The sequence below is a fragment of the Episyrphus balteatus genome, chromosome 3, assembly GCF_945859705.1.
Source record: "Episyrphus balteatus chromosome 3, idEpiBalt1.1, whole genome shotgun sequence".
NCBI classification, from domain to species: Eukaryota; Metazoa; Arthropoda; class Insecta; order Diptera; family Syrphidae; genus Episyrphus; species Episyrphus balteatus.
The window spans coordinates 115349073-115361966 of NC_079136.1; the positions used below are offsets into that span (position 1 = coordinate 115349073).

The window sequence follows — 12894 nt, forward strand, 5'->3', positions numbered from 1 at the left end:
CAGCTCACTTAAATTTTTCCAGCGATCAGGAAACTAGTTTAACGAAAAACATAAATATTTCGATCGAAATGCACTTGGTTAGGCCTATAGAGTTTTGAGTTTTGAAGAACGAACGTACCCAATTAACTTTTGCTGATTTTTCAGCAAGAACCAGGAGTTGTTAGCAGCTTTGTAATCTGGCATTCCGGTCTTGTTTGGTTCATACAGTTCCAAATTAATTGATATCCTTGTTTTTAAGAAGGAATTAGCTGAGTATTTGGGGTTTCATCGGCATTCGCTAGTTCTTCAAAAAGGAAGGATTACAAGTTGTGGAACAGTTAAAATAGATTTATTGAAGTTTGGATTTGAGCTGGAACGTCATCGATTTTGGAAAAAGATGGTTTTTAGTTCATGGCAAATGTATAAATAATATCATTACTCATATCATTTATCACGAAATAGAATTGTTATTGATTCGAGAGGGCCCTTGAAGGTACACGCAACACACCTCGCGAGGTCTGTTCGGATAGAGTTTTATTGCAGACCCATCGTACCCATTTCTTAATAATCTCTTCGAACCGATTAAGAAGGATTGGAGTTTGGTTAATTTAGATATCTTGAATTCATTGACAGTTTGATTTATAAATTTATGAAAACTTATTTTGGCAAAACGTAATAGGTTCAGAACCATGGTATGCATTTCATCATTCTGTATTACTAATTCATCTATGTATTTTAAATAGTTGAGAGCAATTCGTGTTAACCTATTTTCAGTATATTTTATCGTGAGGAGAATGTGGGACAACGAAATGTTCTCCAGTCAACGCAACACGGATCGGGAAGTAATTTTAACAATAAAACACGTCCACATTCAATGACAGATGCTTTCGGACGACATCAGTGAAGAGTGAAAAAACTCTACAGATATTGTTAAAAATTGAACATTAAACAAGTGTAGACCACAAGTATAGTTAGTAACTTTCGAGATAGATTAATTTTTATTATATAATTGATTTTACCTAATCTTAAATTTCTTCATCTTAACTACTCTACACTGCATTCGGGAAGACCTGATTATTTTTTGTATTTTTGATATACCACAACAGAAAGCAAAAACGTAATAAGTAAGTTGTATGAAAGAAAATAAAACACGATTCTATAGACCGCAGAAACGTCATCTCATAAGCATCTAGCCCTAGAAAATCTTATCAAAAATTATCGGAGAAAGTCAAAAAGGTGCAAATATCAAATGGAAGAGAAATAATTTACTTAAATTAACTCTACTTTTTGTTAGTTATAGTTCATTATTTGGATTATCGTTTAACATGAAACATCTATTCTCCAGCAAGGTTTTGTTATACGTCACTCTTTACTATTTTTTATATGCTAAAATAGATGTTAACAACATTTTCCAAAATCCCGAGGATGTTGATTGAAAATGAAATTCACAAATTCGGTCTTGTCGTTGAAAGTACATCATTTAAATCAACTTAAGATTGAAAATTTAAGCTTTTGATTGATTTTATTTTATTTTCAGAAACTTTTTTGAGAATTTGAATCTACAGCATCCTTTAAAATTAAAATTAAATGGGTAAATCTCTTAATAAGAAGTAACTGAATAAACATTCAATAAATATATCACTTTTTTAGAACACGACAACGCCATAAATGTAGTTTCATTTATGTATTATGTATTTGTAGAATCTATTTTAGAGAAAATATTAAACAATAATTAAAAAAAAAAAAAACATTCCAAATTGCATAAAAATTATTCGTTCAATTTTTTTGACAAGAAACTAATACTCTTCCCCTGTAGACCAAGAAGTTATTTATACAAACAGTAAATAGATGAATCATTAAAACGATAAACCAAATAAATATTCAATTTTTATACAATTTTTGTATTTAATTTTTAATTTATTATTATTATTATAATCAGTACCAATCGGCAGCTGGCACAGCCATGCCATTTTTAAAAGTTTTTTAATATTAATTATAATTCTTATAGATATAACATTATTATGATATTAAATAAATAAATCTTTTACATATTACATTGTATTTAAAACCTAATCTAAAAAATCTATTAATTTCTTCTTTTGTTTCTATTTCTGTTTTTTTTTGTTTTTACAAATCCAAGAGGTATTTTGTCTATATCGATATTAATTTATTATTTTTTGTTTATTATTTTATTTAACAAAGGTACATCTCATGTAATTTCTAGTTGTTGTGTAGAAAATAAATATACAAAACTATACGTAAAATTGAAAACAAAAATTATTTTCTAAATTTGTATGTTAGTTTGTTGTTGTCTTTTTTAAAACCGTTTTTGAGTAATTTTTTTCATTTTTCTTTTTTTGTTCTTTCCTTACAATACTAAGATTCACAAAATTCGATACCAAATAGAGCAAGGCCGCTTTTTCAACAATTTTTTTTCTTAATTTTTTTTTGTTCAATAAATTGGACGGCGGCAGCGCTAGCTAGTGTTAGAAAGAGTTTGATTAATTCTATCAACACACATCATTATCATCAGCCATAACTGGGAAACAACCAATTCCAAAATTTGATTATAACCGAATCTCACCGAAGGTAATATGATACTGGTTTAGTTTTGCCATTTTTAGTTATTGTTGCTTTAACACCTGAGAATTAAATAGAAAATAAAAATAAATTATTATTTGAAAAAAATAGAAAAGTCTCGTTTTATTTTTTTTTTTGTATTTATTTGAATTTTGAAAAACTTAAGCGTGGTATAAATATCTAAGTATCGACGATCAGGAAATCTATCGAGTTATACATTTGGAGACAACTTTTTCCACAGTATCTCTTGTCCATTAAAACTATAAAAAAAAATTACTTAAATAACAAGGTAGGGTATAGTAGTAAAAGTATTTTGAAAGCTCCGAGATGTAAACATTCCAAACTACATAAAGTAAGTGTTTAGTGAATGGTCAACTAAAGTCAATCGGATTGATTATTTGGTAAATACACAATGGTCAACAAAATACAACTTTCTTTTTGTTACAGAAACCAAACTTTACTGTGGCTAGGGGTTTTGTTGTGATTCCAAAATCCAAATACAGTAGACTCTCGCTAACTTGAACATACGATAACTTGAACAATCCAATAACTTGAACATCCTATTTTCTTGAACTTATTTATTGCTGACTCTATAAGTTGAATAATTAAAGTATTTGAAGCTCTGTAACTTGAACAAAAAAAAATGTATTTCAACAGAAGTTTGAATTTCTTCAATGTAGGTTACTACGTTCGTAATCATGTTTTGCGTCATTTACATTAATTGATAATAACAAATTAAATTCATATTAAATTCATGTTCAAAAACCAAGACTTTTTTTATATGTTCCAGTAACTTGAACAATCCAATAACTTGAACGGGCCTGGTTTTGTATGTGTTCAAGTTAGCGAGATTCCACTGTATAAGAAAAAAATATTCCGATTGCAAATAATTCAGCAACCAGACTTTCAGCTATGAATACAGCTTAAAGAGATCTTTCTTTTGATGTCTCACTCGATAAGTTTGGAGGAAATTTTTGAAAATGTTTTTTTTTTTATTTTGATTTTTTTTTTTTCGAAAATCCGAAAAAAATAGATTTACAATTTTTTTACATAAATTGATAGGCCTGTTCATAATGAACTCGTTACTGTAAACCAAAACTTGTTTCGAAACTTTGATCCGAAAATATGTACATAACTGCATCGGAATGTAAAAAAATTTACCTCCAACTCGAACCAATTTTCGTGTCCCGTGATAATTCGACTCAGAACGAGTCGACTATATTTCTGAAAAGTTACCAATTAATACATCGAAGGCTTTCGATATTGAATTTTCTAACATTCACCGAGGTGAAATTGCAACAGTAGTTTTAAATATTTTTTGACTTAACCTTACTGGTGTTAATACTTTCGTACTTTCAAAAAACAAACCATCTATAATTTCTATCCTTACCATCATAATCTGATGCATGACTAACACCCATAATCTCCAATTCTTTAAACAATGCTCCCAAACTTGACTTATCATCTAAATATTGTGAATTAATTCGAATAGTTGGAGCTTTTGTTTTTTGTGTTTGTGTATGCCATACAAGAATTTCTGTACAATTGTTAGCTTTAGGTTCGATGTCTTTAAGTGATAATGATATGCTTCTAAGGAATGAGTCTTCTTCATAGCCAGCTTTATAAGGCATTGTTGCATTTGGATGATTGGCAAAATGTTCGAGATTAACAGCAAATCCAGCCATATCAACTGGCCATCTACGATTACCAGGCCATGAGTCGAAAAAGCCTATAACTTTTCCCTGCAAAAAAGAAACAAATTTAAATAAAAAAAAGAAATTAATCATAAAGATAAGTTTATACCTTTTGTACGACAGGTGTACTAACTGAAAACATTCCAATCAATCCCACAGGAAACATTGAAACTTTTTTTGTATCACGGATTTCCGAGAATAATTTCAAATCAAATGTATTATCATCATCACCAAAATATAGGACTCCCGATGTTTGTTTTTGCTGACGCAACCAATTGAGTGCGGCTCGACGATTTGCCACTCCTCTGGGATTTGGTGTTTGACTTCGATAAATATCAGGCATAGGACTAGAAATATGAGTAAATGGGATTCCTAAAAAAAAAGAAGGAAATTAATTTTGATGAATGGCAGAAAGGAGGGAAAGGATACTTACCAAATTTATTAAATAAATATCCCAAAAATATATTACATTCAGCAAAATCATCAGCAACTATCCAATGGATTTTCGGAACATGCATCAGAGTGTGTGCCAAGCGTGTTAGTTCAGGAATTTGTTCACGCCGCGGATAAGTTGGCGTAATGAAGTAGATTGTTGGCAGGTCATCAAATTCATTTATCGGACGGTTTTGTACATATTGTCGTGTGTCAGAAAAATTCTCACTACACACAACTGATGTATCGTTTACAATATAATTTGATGTATCTTCTGCAAAAGAAAAATAAAGAAATTTTATTTTTATTCATACTGAGTGTAAATGTGTAAATTCATACTAAAATGTAAACCGAAAATTATTATGTTGGCCTAGATTTGTATCTTAATTATTAGATTTCATAAGAAAAGAAATTTTATTTGTGTCACACGAACTATAGAAAGGTTTGTCGTGTTGGGTTGGAATTTTGTGTGTTGTATTGTGTGTTAGTTTGATGCCATTGACACACCTTTTTGGCAACTCAACTACGTACAAACATGTTAGCCTAAATATTTTTAACCAAGGTCAGCGTTACACACTGCCGGTTAATAGAATAGGTTCAACTTGTAAACGGCAAGGAAGACCTTTTTTCTCTTAAAAAAGCTTTTCAAAAACCTTTTCGAGAATGCAGTTTTAAAGTATGTCTTTTTTAGTTACTATAAATCAGAAAGAGGTACCTAGTTGAAAAACTATTTTAACGGTAAATACATATCCTGTTTTGAAATGTTTCTAAAAAAAAGGCTTATTTTGATCGGTCAATAGAATAGGTTCACCCACTTTAAAGTTAGTTTTGGTTGAAAGAAACTTGGATTAGTTTGCGGTTTTTTTGGTGGAGTAAAGTTTATTTAAACATGTTTTAAAATGGCAAATGAGACAGTCCAAGTGCATTACACCGAAAAAAAAAATTGATAATAACAGCTATCAAATTAACATTTTTCAGTGACAAAAGTCGTCCAACAATTAAAATATCAATTTTGATATTTTATCATATCATTTTCACATTTTTTAATTTCAGATGGGATGGTGAAAATTTCACTTTGACAATTAAAATATCATTTTGACATTTTTTTACGTTTAAGTGGACAGTGAAAATTTCACTTTGACAATTAAAATATCAATGTTGACTAGATTTTACGTTTTAGTTTATTATAATGAAACCTATTTCTTTCTTTTTCTTTTTTATTATTTTTATTATTAAAAGAATTTTCTTTCTTTTTTCAAAACATTACTGAAAGGGAATATTCTTTACAAAATAATGATCATATTATTTTTTCTATTATAGGTGATATAATTGTTTTGTTATTTTCTCCCAAACTATGTGAAGTAAAATCTTAGTGCCGATCAAATTTTATCAGTAAATCATACATTTTACTTCGAAAATACACAACGCGCCTTTAAATTAGTACACATTAAGAATTTTGTATTTAATATTTTTCAATAATTTGGAATGAGAAATTGATATGAAAAAATGATAATAAAATATCAAAAAAAAATTCCAAAATGTGACATTTAAATATCATCCTGATAATAAAAATGTTGTTTTAACATTTTAAATATCATTAAACACATTTTATAGAGCATTTTTGGCTGATATTTAAGAAATGTTAATTTGATATTTAAAAAATGTTAAATTGATATTGGTTTTTTTTTTCGGTGTAGTTTCAAAGAAAAAATAAAAAGTTGTATACCAAACAAAATTATGGTGTGTGTGTAAAATCGAGAAAAATTGTAAACCCTAGTTAGCAGTTTTTTAAGAAATAAAAAAAAACTAAAAATGAAAAGGAAAGCGCACTATCCTTTGGTTGATATTCGATTCTTCCGTATTCAAATCTTAAATTAAATCTTCCCTTGCAAGTACTCTTGGTCTTTGAACTGTAAAAAGATTGATGAGAAGTGTCCAAACCTAGAATGCATGCAAATCCAATAGGAAACTCCGTCAAAAACTCAGAGAATTGAAAATAGGTTGATTTTCGAAAAATGTCACATGAGTTAAAAAAAAGAGATTTTTAGCGTGTGTGTTCTTTCCGAGGAATCAAATAAAATTTGTGTATCCTGGAAGTTTTAAATCATTTCTAATTTGATTTAGGAGGGGGCGAACTGCTTTTGCAGCGATATTATAGCCATTAAGTCAAAGTAATGGTTATAGTCAATATTCCGTATTTTTATAAGACAGAACTTGATTTTCCATCGTCTTGTGTCACTGCAAATTCAAGCTCACTCTCAAAATGACTTTTTCAGAGTTAAATGATTTATTTTTTTTACCCTTTAGGTAGAAAAACGGGTAAAATCTCACACTTTTGTAATAGTCTTTCTACTCTTCAGATCTTTAACTTGTTGGGAAAGGCCGGAAATGACTTGTTCGTGAATTCTATGAGTGAAGATAATAATTTTCGAATAAAATATAATCAAAAAATCCAATAAAAGAAGCCTGAAGAAAGAAAAGTTAAATTACATGAAAAAGTTTTACTGCCCGAAACTTAATGAAGTTTTTAAGATTCAGTTAAATAAAATCCATCTCGTCGAAAGAAACTATTTTACCTTAACAATTTATTCGTTTTCGTCTCATTTTCCCAAATAAGACAAGTGAACCTATTTTATTGACCGATGAAAAAAGTTCTTTTTTGTTAGCATTGCAATGAATTGTATTAATTTTTTGTTTTAATAGTTCGAGTCAGCTTTTTTTTTATAAATAATTCAGAAAAAGGGATATCCTAGAATATGAATCATTAAAAAAATGATTCTTTATCATTTACCTATTCTATTGACCGGCAGTGTATGTTTTTTTGATGATTTTTTGGAAACGATTCAACTCTATAACCTATTTGTTTGTTAATTTCAAAGTTCTATGCGTGTTTTTGGTTCATAATTTCATTTCCGACTACAATGTCGGTCATTGAATTGACGACGACAACATATACTTCGTTTTCGTCTCATTTTCCCAAATAAGACAAGTGAACCTATTTTATTGACCGATGAAAAAAGTTCTTTTTTGTTAGCATTGCAATGAATTGTATTAATTTTTTGTTTTAATAGTTCGAGTCAGCTTTTTTTTTATAAATAATTCAGAAAAAGGGATATCCTAGAATATGAATCATTAAAAAGGATTTTTTTCGGTTTTTGTGGGCGAAAAAATTTGATTCTTTATCATTTACCTATTCTATTGACCGGCAGTGTATGTTTTTTTGATGATTTTTTGGAAACGATTCAACTCTATAACCTATTTGTTTGTTAATTTCAAAGTTCTATGCGTGTTTTTGGTTCATAATTTCATTTCCGACTACAATGTCGGTCATTGAATTGACGACGACGACATATACTTGAAATAAATTCTGAAAATCTCTTTAAATTTACATTTTTGTTCCTGTGTGTTTTTCCGACTTCCCAGCTCTCGCTCTCACATTTATCATAGTAAGTTAAATAAACCTCACACGAGTCGAGTCAGCTTTTGTGTATAGTAAAGTAAGTTAAGCACACCTTTTCCCTAATGGGTCTACATCATGTAAAATTCTATTTTTTTTTATATATTTTTACATCATATAAACTTGAGGGTATTTTTTTGCTAGGATTATGAAACGATTTAACATTTTATATGTTCTGTTCTGTTCATCCGGAACCCAGAAGTATAGTTGTCGTGTGTCGGGATTAATTTAAGCCACACATGTCTTTTTCAATGCATGTGATTCAGATTCACATATATGAGTCTTAAGGATAAAAAAAAATGAAAGTAGACAAAAAAAAAAAAAAAAATGTCTGTAAAAAGCAGACAAAACAAAAAATAACCTCGTATCTAGGTGAAAAATGAAAAAATTTAGAATTTCAAATTATTTTGCTGATTCATTCGTTTTTCTCTCTACTAGCACAAACCTGATGGAGAGAATCTTTTAGAGAAAACTATTTATTTTTGAAGTATTGCAAATGCCAAGAGCAGACGACATTGTAGAAAAAAGGACACGATTGGAAATTGGATTTGGAAGAAGGTTTTTTTTTATTTTGTTTTTTTTTTTTAGAGTAAAACGGACTGAAGTGATTCAATTGGAGAGGTGAATTTTTTTGTGTAGACAAGTGAAAGTAAATCAACCAGGGATGATCATTTTTTGTGTGTGTAAATTACATTGCGGGAAAATAATGTTGCATGCAAAATTGATTTCTTTCCAATTAAATAGATATTTTTTGCCAAGATATTTAATGCTATCTTCTAAACGATGGCAGCTATGAAAAAGTACATCTAAATATTTTTTATGGAAAACACATGGGCTGTAAAATAAATTCAAAATATTTTTCAAAAACTGCATTTTAGAAGAGTTAAGTATAAAAAAAACTGATATTTTTTTGATTTTTGTCCAAATAAAAAAAATTTTTTTTTAATTACAGATCTAGAGGGATAAAAACTTAATTGAAATATGAAAAAAAAACACATAATCTACACATCGACGGTTAAACTTCATAACCTCGTAAGTCGTTTTTGCAAGTTTTTCAGAAATCAAAAAACAATATGTTGTGTTTCTTGTTTTTGTATGGGATATATCAATACGAGCTTTTGAATTTCGTCATTCCTGAAAAATGTTCAAAACAACTTTGTTGAACTGAATATACCAAAAGATAGCTCTGAATTTTCTGAATTGTTTGCATTAATAATATTTTTTTCGAATTTTTCGACTTACGAGGTTATGAAGTTTAACCGTCGACATGCTATGAAAATTTGTTTAGATAACACCGACCATTTGACGAAAATAGACAAAAAAACGAATTTCTATATATACCACTCTTTTGAGTGCACTACCTTTAAAACGATAAGTGTTACTAAAGCATATCTTCAATTATTTTGTGGAAAGCGTTATAGTTTATGATACGAGTTAAAAATATATGTCAAAAACTCATACTTTAGAAGCTATGTGTACACAAATTCACAATTTTTGAATTTTGACCAAATCAAAAAATTTTTTTTTTCTTTTACTACTTTAACAAAAAATGTAGTAATATAAAGGACACAGTATCTACCAGTTTTTCAAAGACAACTTTTTGATAGGACTCATAGTTTAAGAGTAATAGGCGAAAAACCGATATTTTCGACATTTGACACGTTTTAGAACCACGATATCTTCTAAACGATATCTCGTAGAAAAAAAAGTGTCATAACATTTTTTTTAGGGAATTACAAGACCTACAAATCATCCATATACTTGTCTTTGATAGCTTCTCCCGTTTGAATGTTATATATGAAAAACCTAAATTTTCGACATTAAAACTTGAATAACTTTTTATGCACACATGGGACTTTTGGGGACTTTTGACATTTTACTTTAATCGATATTAAATGCTCTGTACTAATTTTCAGCTCTATGCGAATTATTTCTGGGTTGAATGTCTAATTTGTCTGGACTAATACAGCAACATCAAGAATAATAGAAACACTCGTTTTTTTAAGTATTTAAATCAACAAAAACAAAACTCGTACACAGAGAAAAATATGACCCGCTAAAAACTAACAGATTGCCATATTGTTTTACCGTCCATACATTTCATAAGGAAATCTTATTAAAATCAACGATTAATAAGGTTTTTTTAAGGAGATTTCTTATTATTTTTATAGAGAAAATCTTATTAAAATTTGACTGAAAAGTTGATTTTTTTTGCAACTTAGCACTAGAACAAAAATCGCGATCAATATTTTCATGGCAGGTTGGTTCAGGTGGTAAGGTGGGCGACTAATGATTTGAAGTCTCCAGTTCGATTCCCAGCCTGGTCATCGTTTTTTTATTTTTTTGCAGATTTTAAAACAATAAGGAAAACCCGATTGTTTTAATAAGGTTTCCTTCTTGGATGAAAACCATAGAGAAATCTTATTGTTTTTGTTCTATTTTATGTGGTCTATTTTTCTCTGTGTAGTAAATCTTTTTAAAATAATAATACATAATAAGAATTGGTCAAACACATACAACAATAAAATACATGTTTTCAGTATTTCTCCGATATAAGGTAGGTGCAGGCAATAGGGGACATCAACTTATAAAGCTTAAAATAATGTTCAAATGGTATTTATGTGACGGTGGATTCAAAAAGACACCAGCGTCTATAATTTTTTTGATTAAACCAACCTCTACTAAATGGTTGCGGCAACCGAGATAGGAGGAGAAATGTTTCCACTTAGACAATTTTCCTTGCAACCAGGCGGCAGCTGAGGAATTTCCTAAATGAAGTCAGCGGTGGTGTCAACAGTTCCAATCAGAATGAACTACTTGGTGAAGACTATATATGGGATACTTCGACATATTCCGAGCTAATGGCTTACCAGCTTCCTGTCTTATGGTACCTTGCCCTCCAGGCTCCTGCCATTGGGGTAAGTGTCCAGCCACGAGTAGGAGAAAGTTTTGCAACGACGACGAAAGGACGAGTTAACTGATGACAAGCCCTGTAAACGAAGTGACTACTAATTTTGGATCTTTTCGTGGATTGTTAGCCGAATAATTAAAGTAGACCCTCGACTGCCACCACACAGCAGTCCAAGGAGTGCAATGAGAAAGGTTGGGTCAAAGAAGGCTTATGAACCATGGTATGACTGCTACCAACAACAGCATCACTCATTTGTGTATATTCGTCGTCGGAGTCATATTCAGGTAGAAAGTTCAGAGTTTCAACTACGTCAAGGAGCTTTTCATAGCGATTCGAAACAAAACTTGATATGAGAAACACGCATCAACAGAGGAGAAAGATGATGACACTAAAAATAGTTTCTACGAGCTCCTCGAATGTCCTGGAAGTCTGCGGATCAATTAACCGTCACACTATGGAGTAAATGCTTTAAATAACGAGTCAAAAGACGATTTTTCTAAAGGAGAATGGGCATTTTGGACGTTGAGCGGCCATTAGTATCAAATGAAAGGACTATAACTTAGGAAAAACTATTGCGTTAAGAATGTAAGAAAATGCAGTATTAGTATCGTTAATGCATTATTCAATGTATGAACGACAAATTGGTTTATATTTTTATTTGGAACATTAAATATGATGCTCTGTCATTACTCTTGAAAATCCGACCAATAATATAAGATTTTTAAGACAACCACTTCAAGATTTTGTTCGAAAGTTTTCAAACAATTCAAACTATCAAAAAATTGAATAACGAAACTCTGAAAATAGTCTTGAAAATGTTGTTTTAAAATGCTTATAGTATGGGTTCTAGTGGTTGGTTATTCAAGATAAAGGTCTTCAGATTTAGGGAAAATGAGAGAGTATCGTATTTTGCACTTAAAATACACACATAAGATACAACTTTGAGACAATCTGCATAAAGTGTTATATGCAAAAATGCATTTTATCCGTTTTTGGAGTACGTCACAGGGATAAAACTTCTCCACAGTATATGTAAACCTTAATTATATCAAAAAATAACAAATTCATTCCTGGCCGCGCAACGTCCACATTCCATGCAAACTTGTCCATTCTCCTTTTCAAATTAATAAGTTAGGTATCAACCAAACGCTAGTAATATTATGAAAGATTAATGTTTTTTTTTTTATTTTTTTTTTCCAACTAGTTTCGCTCTAACGCAAGTTTTAAGTCAGTGGAAAGAAGAGTATTAATTTTTGTTCATCTTAAAAAAAAATCTGTTTTGATTTAAATTTATTATAATTATATAATGCTGGGCACATTTTCATAACTTCAAATAAACGCCATTGAAAAATCTTTTAATACAGCGAATTTGATTTAATGTAGTGAACATTTTTAATAATAGGTTAACATTTGTTTTTCTTAAAACAATGATCAAATAATTAAAAATTAAATTAGTCACCTTAATTTGATTTTACAAAAATTATTAACGAAAATAAAATAACTAAATTAAATTAAACGTTAACAAACCTCGAATGCATTTCGAAACCCTTTTGTTTCATCATCAGCATTGCACTACTGAAGCTGTGGCTGCGGCTGTTGATTGAAGCGCGAGATAAGCATTGATGGGTAAAAATCATCAATGCTTATCTCGCGCTTCAATCAACAGCCGCAGCCACAGCTTCAGTAGTGCAATGCTGATGATGAAACAAAAGGGTTTCGAAATGCATTCGAGGTTTGTTAACGTTTAATTTAATTTAGTTATTTTATTTTCGTTAATAATTTTTGTAAAATCAAATTAAGGTGACTAATTTAATTTTTAATTGTTATCGGATTTTACGCGG

The 12894-nt window shown here is 29.9% G+C and overlaps 1 protein-coding gene across 2 annotated transcripts in view; it reads right to left on the reverse strand.

The window, feature by feature from the left end:
• Window positions 1–316: 316 nt before the first annotated feature.
• Window positions 317–12894, reverse strand: part of LOC129913412 (galactosylgalactosylxylosylprotein 3-beta-glucuronosyltransferase S) — a 47079-nt gene continuing 34501 nt past the window's right edge. For both annotated transcript variants that reach the window (XM_055992050.1, XM_055992049.1), the window contains exons 2-5: window positions 4687–4959; window positions 4363–4625; window positions 3950–4301; window positions 317–2621 (exon numbers count right to left, since the gene is read on the reverse strand). In XM_055992050.1, the coding sequence (XP_055848025.1) occupies window positions 2560–2621; window positions 3950–4301; window positions 4363–4625; window positions 4687–4959 (950 nt within the window). In that variant the 3' untranslated portion in view covers window positions 317–2559. The remainder of the gene's footprint in view (window positions 2622–3949; window positions 4302–4362; window positions 4626–4686; window positions 4960–12894) is intronic.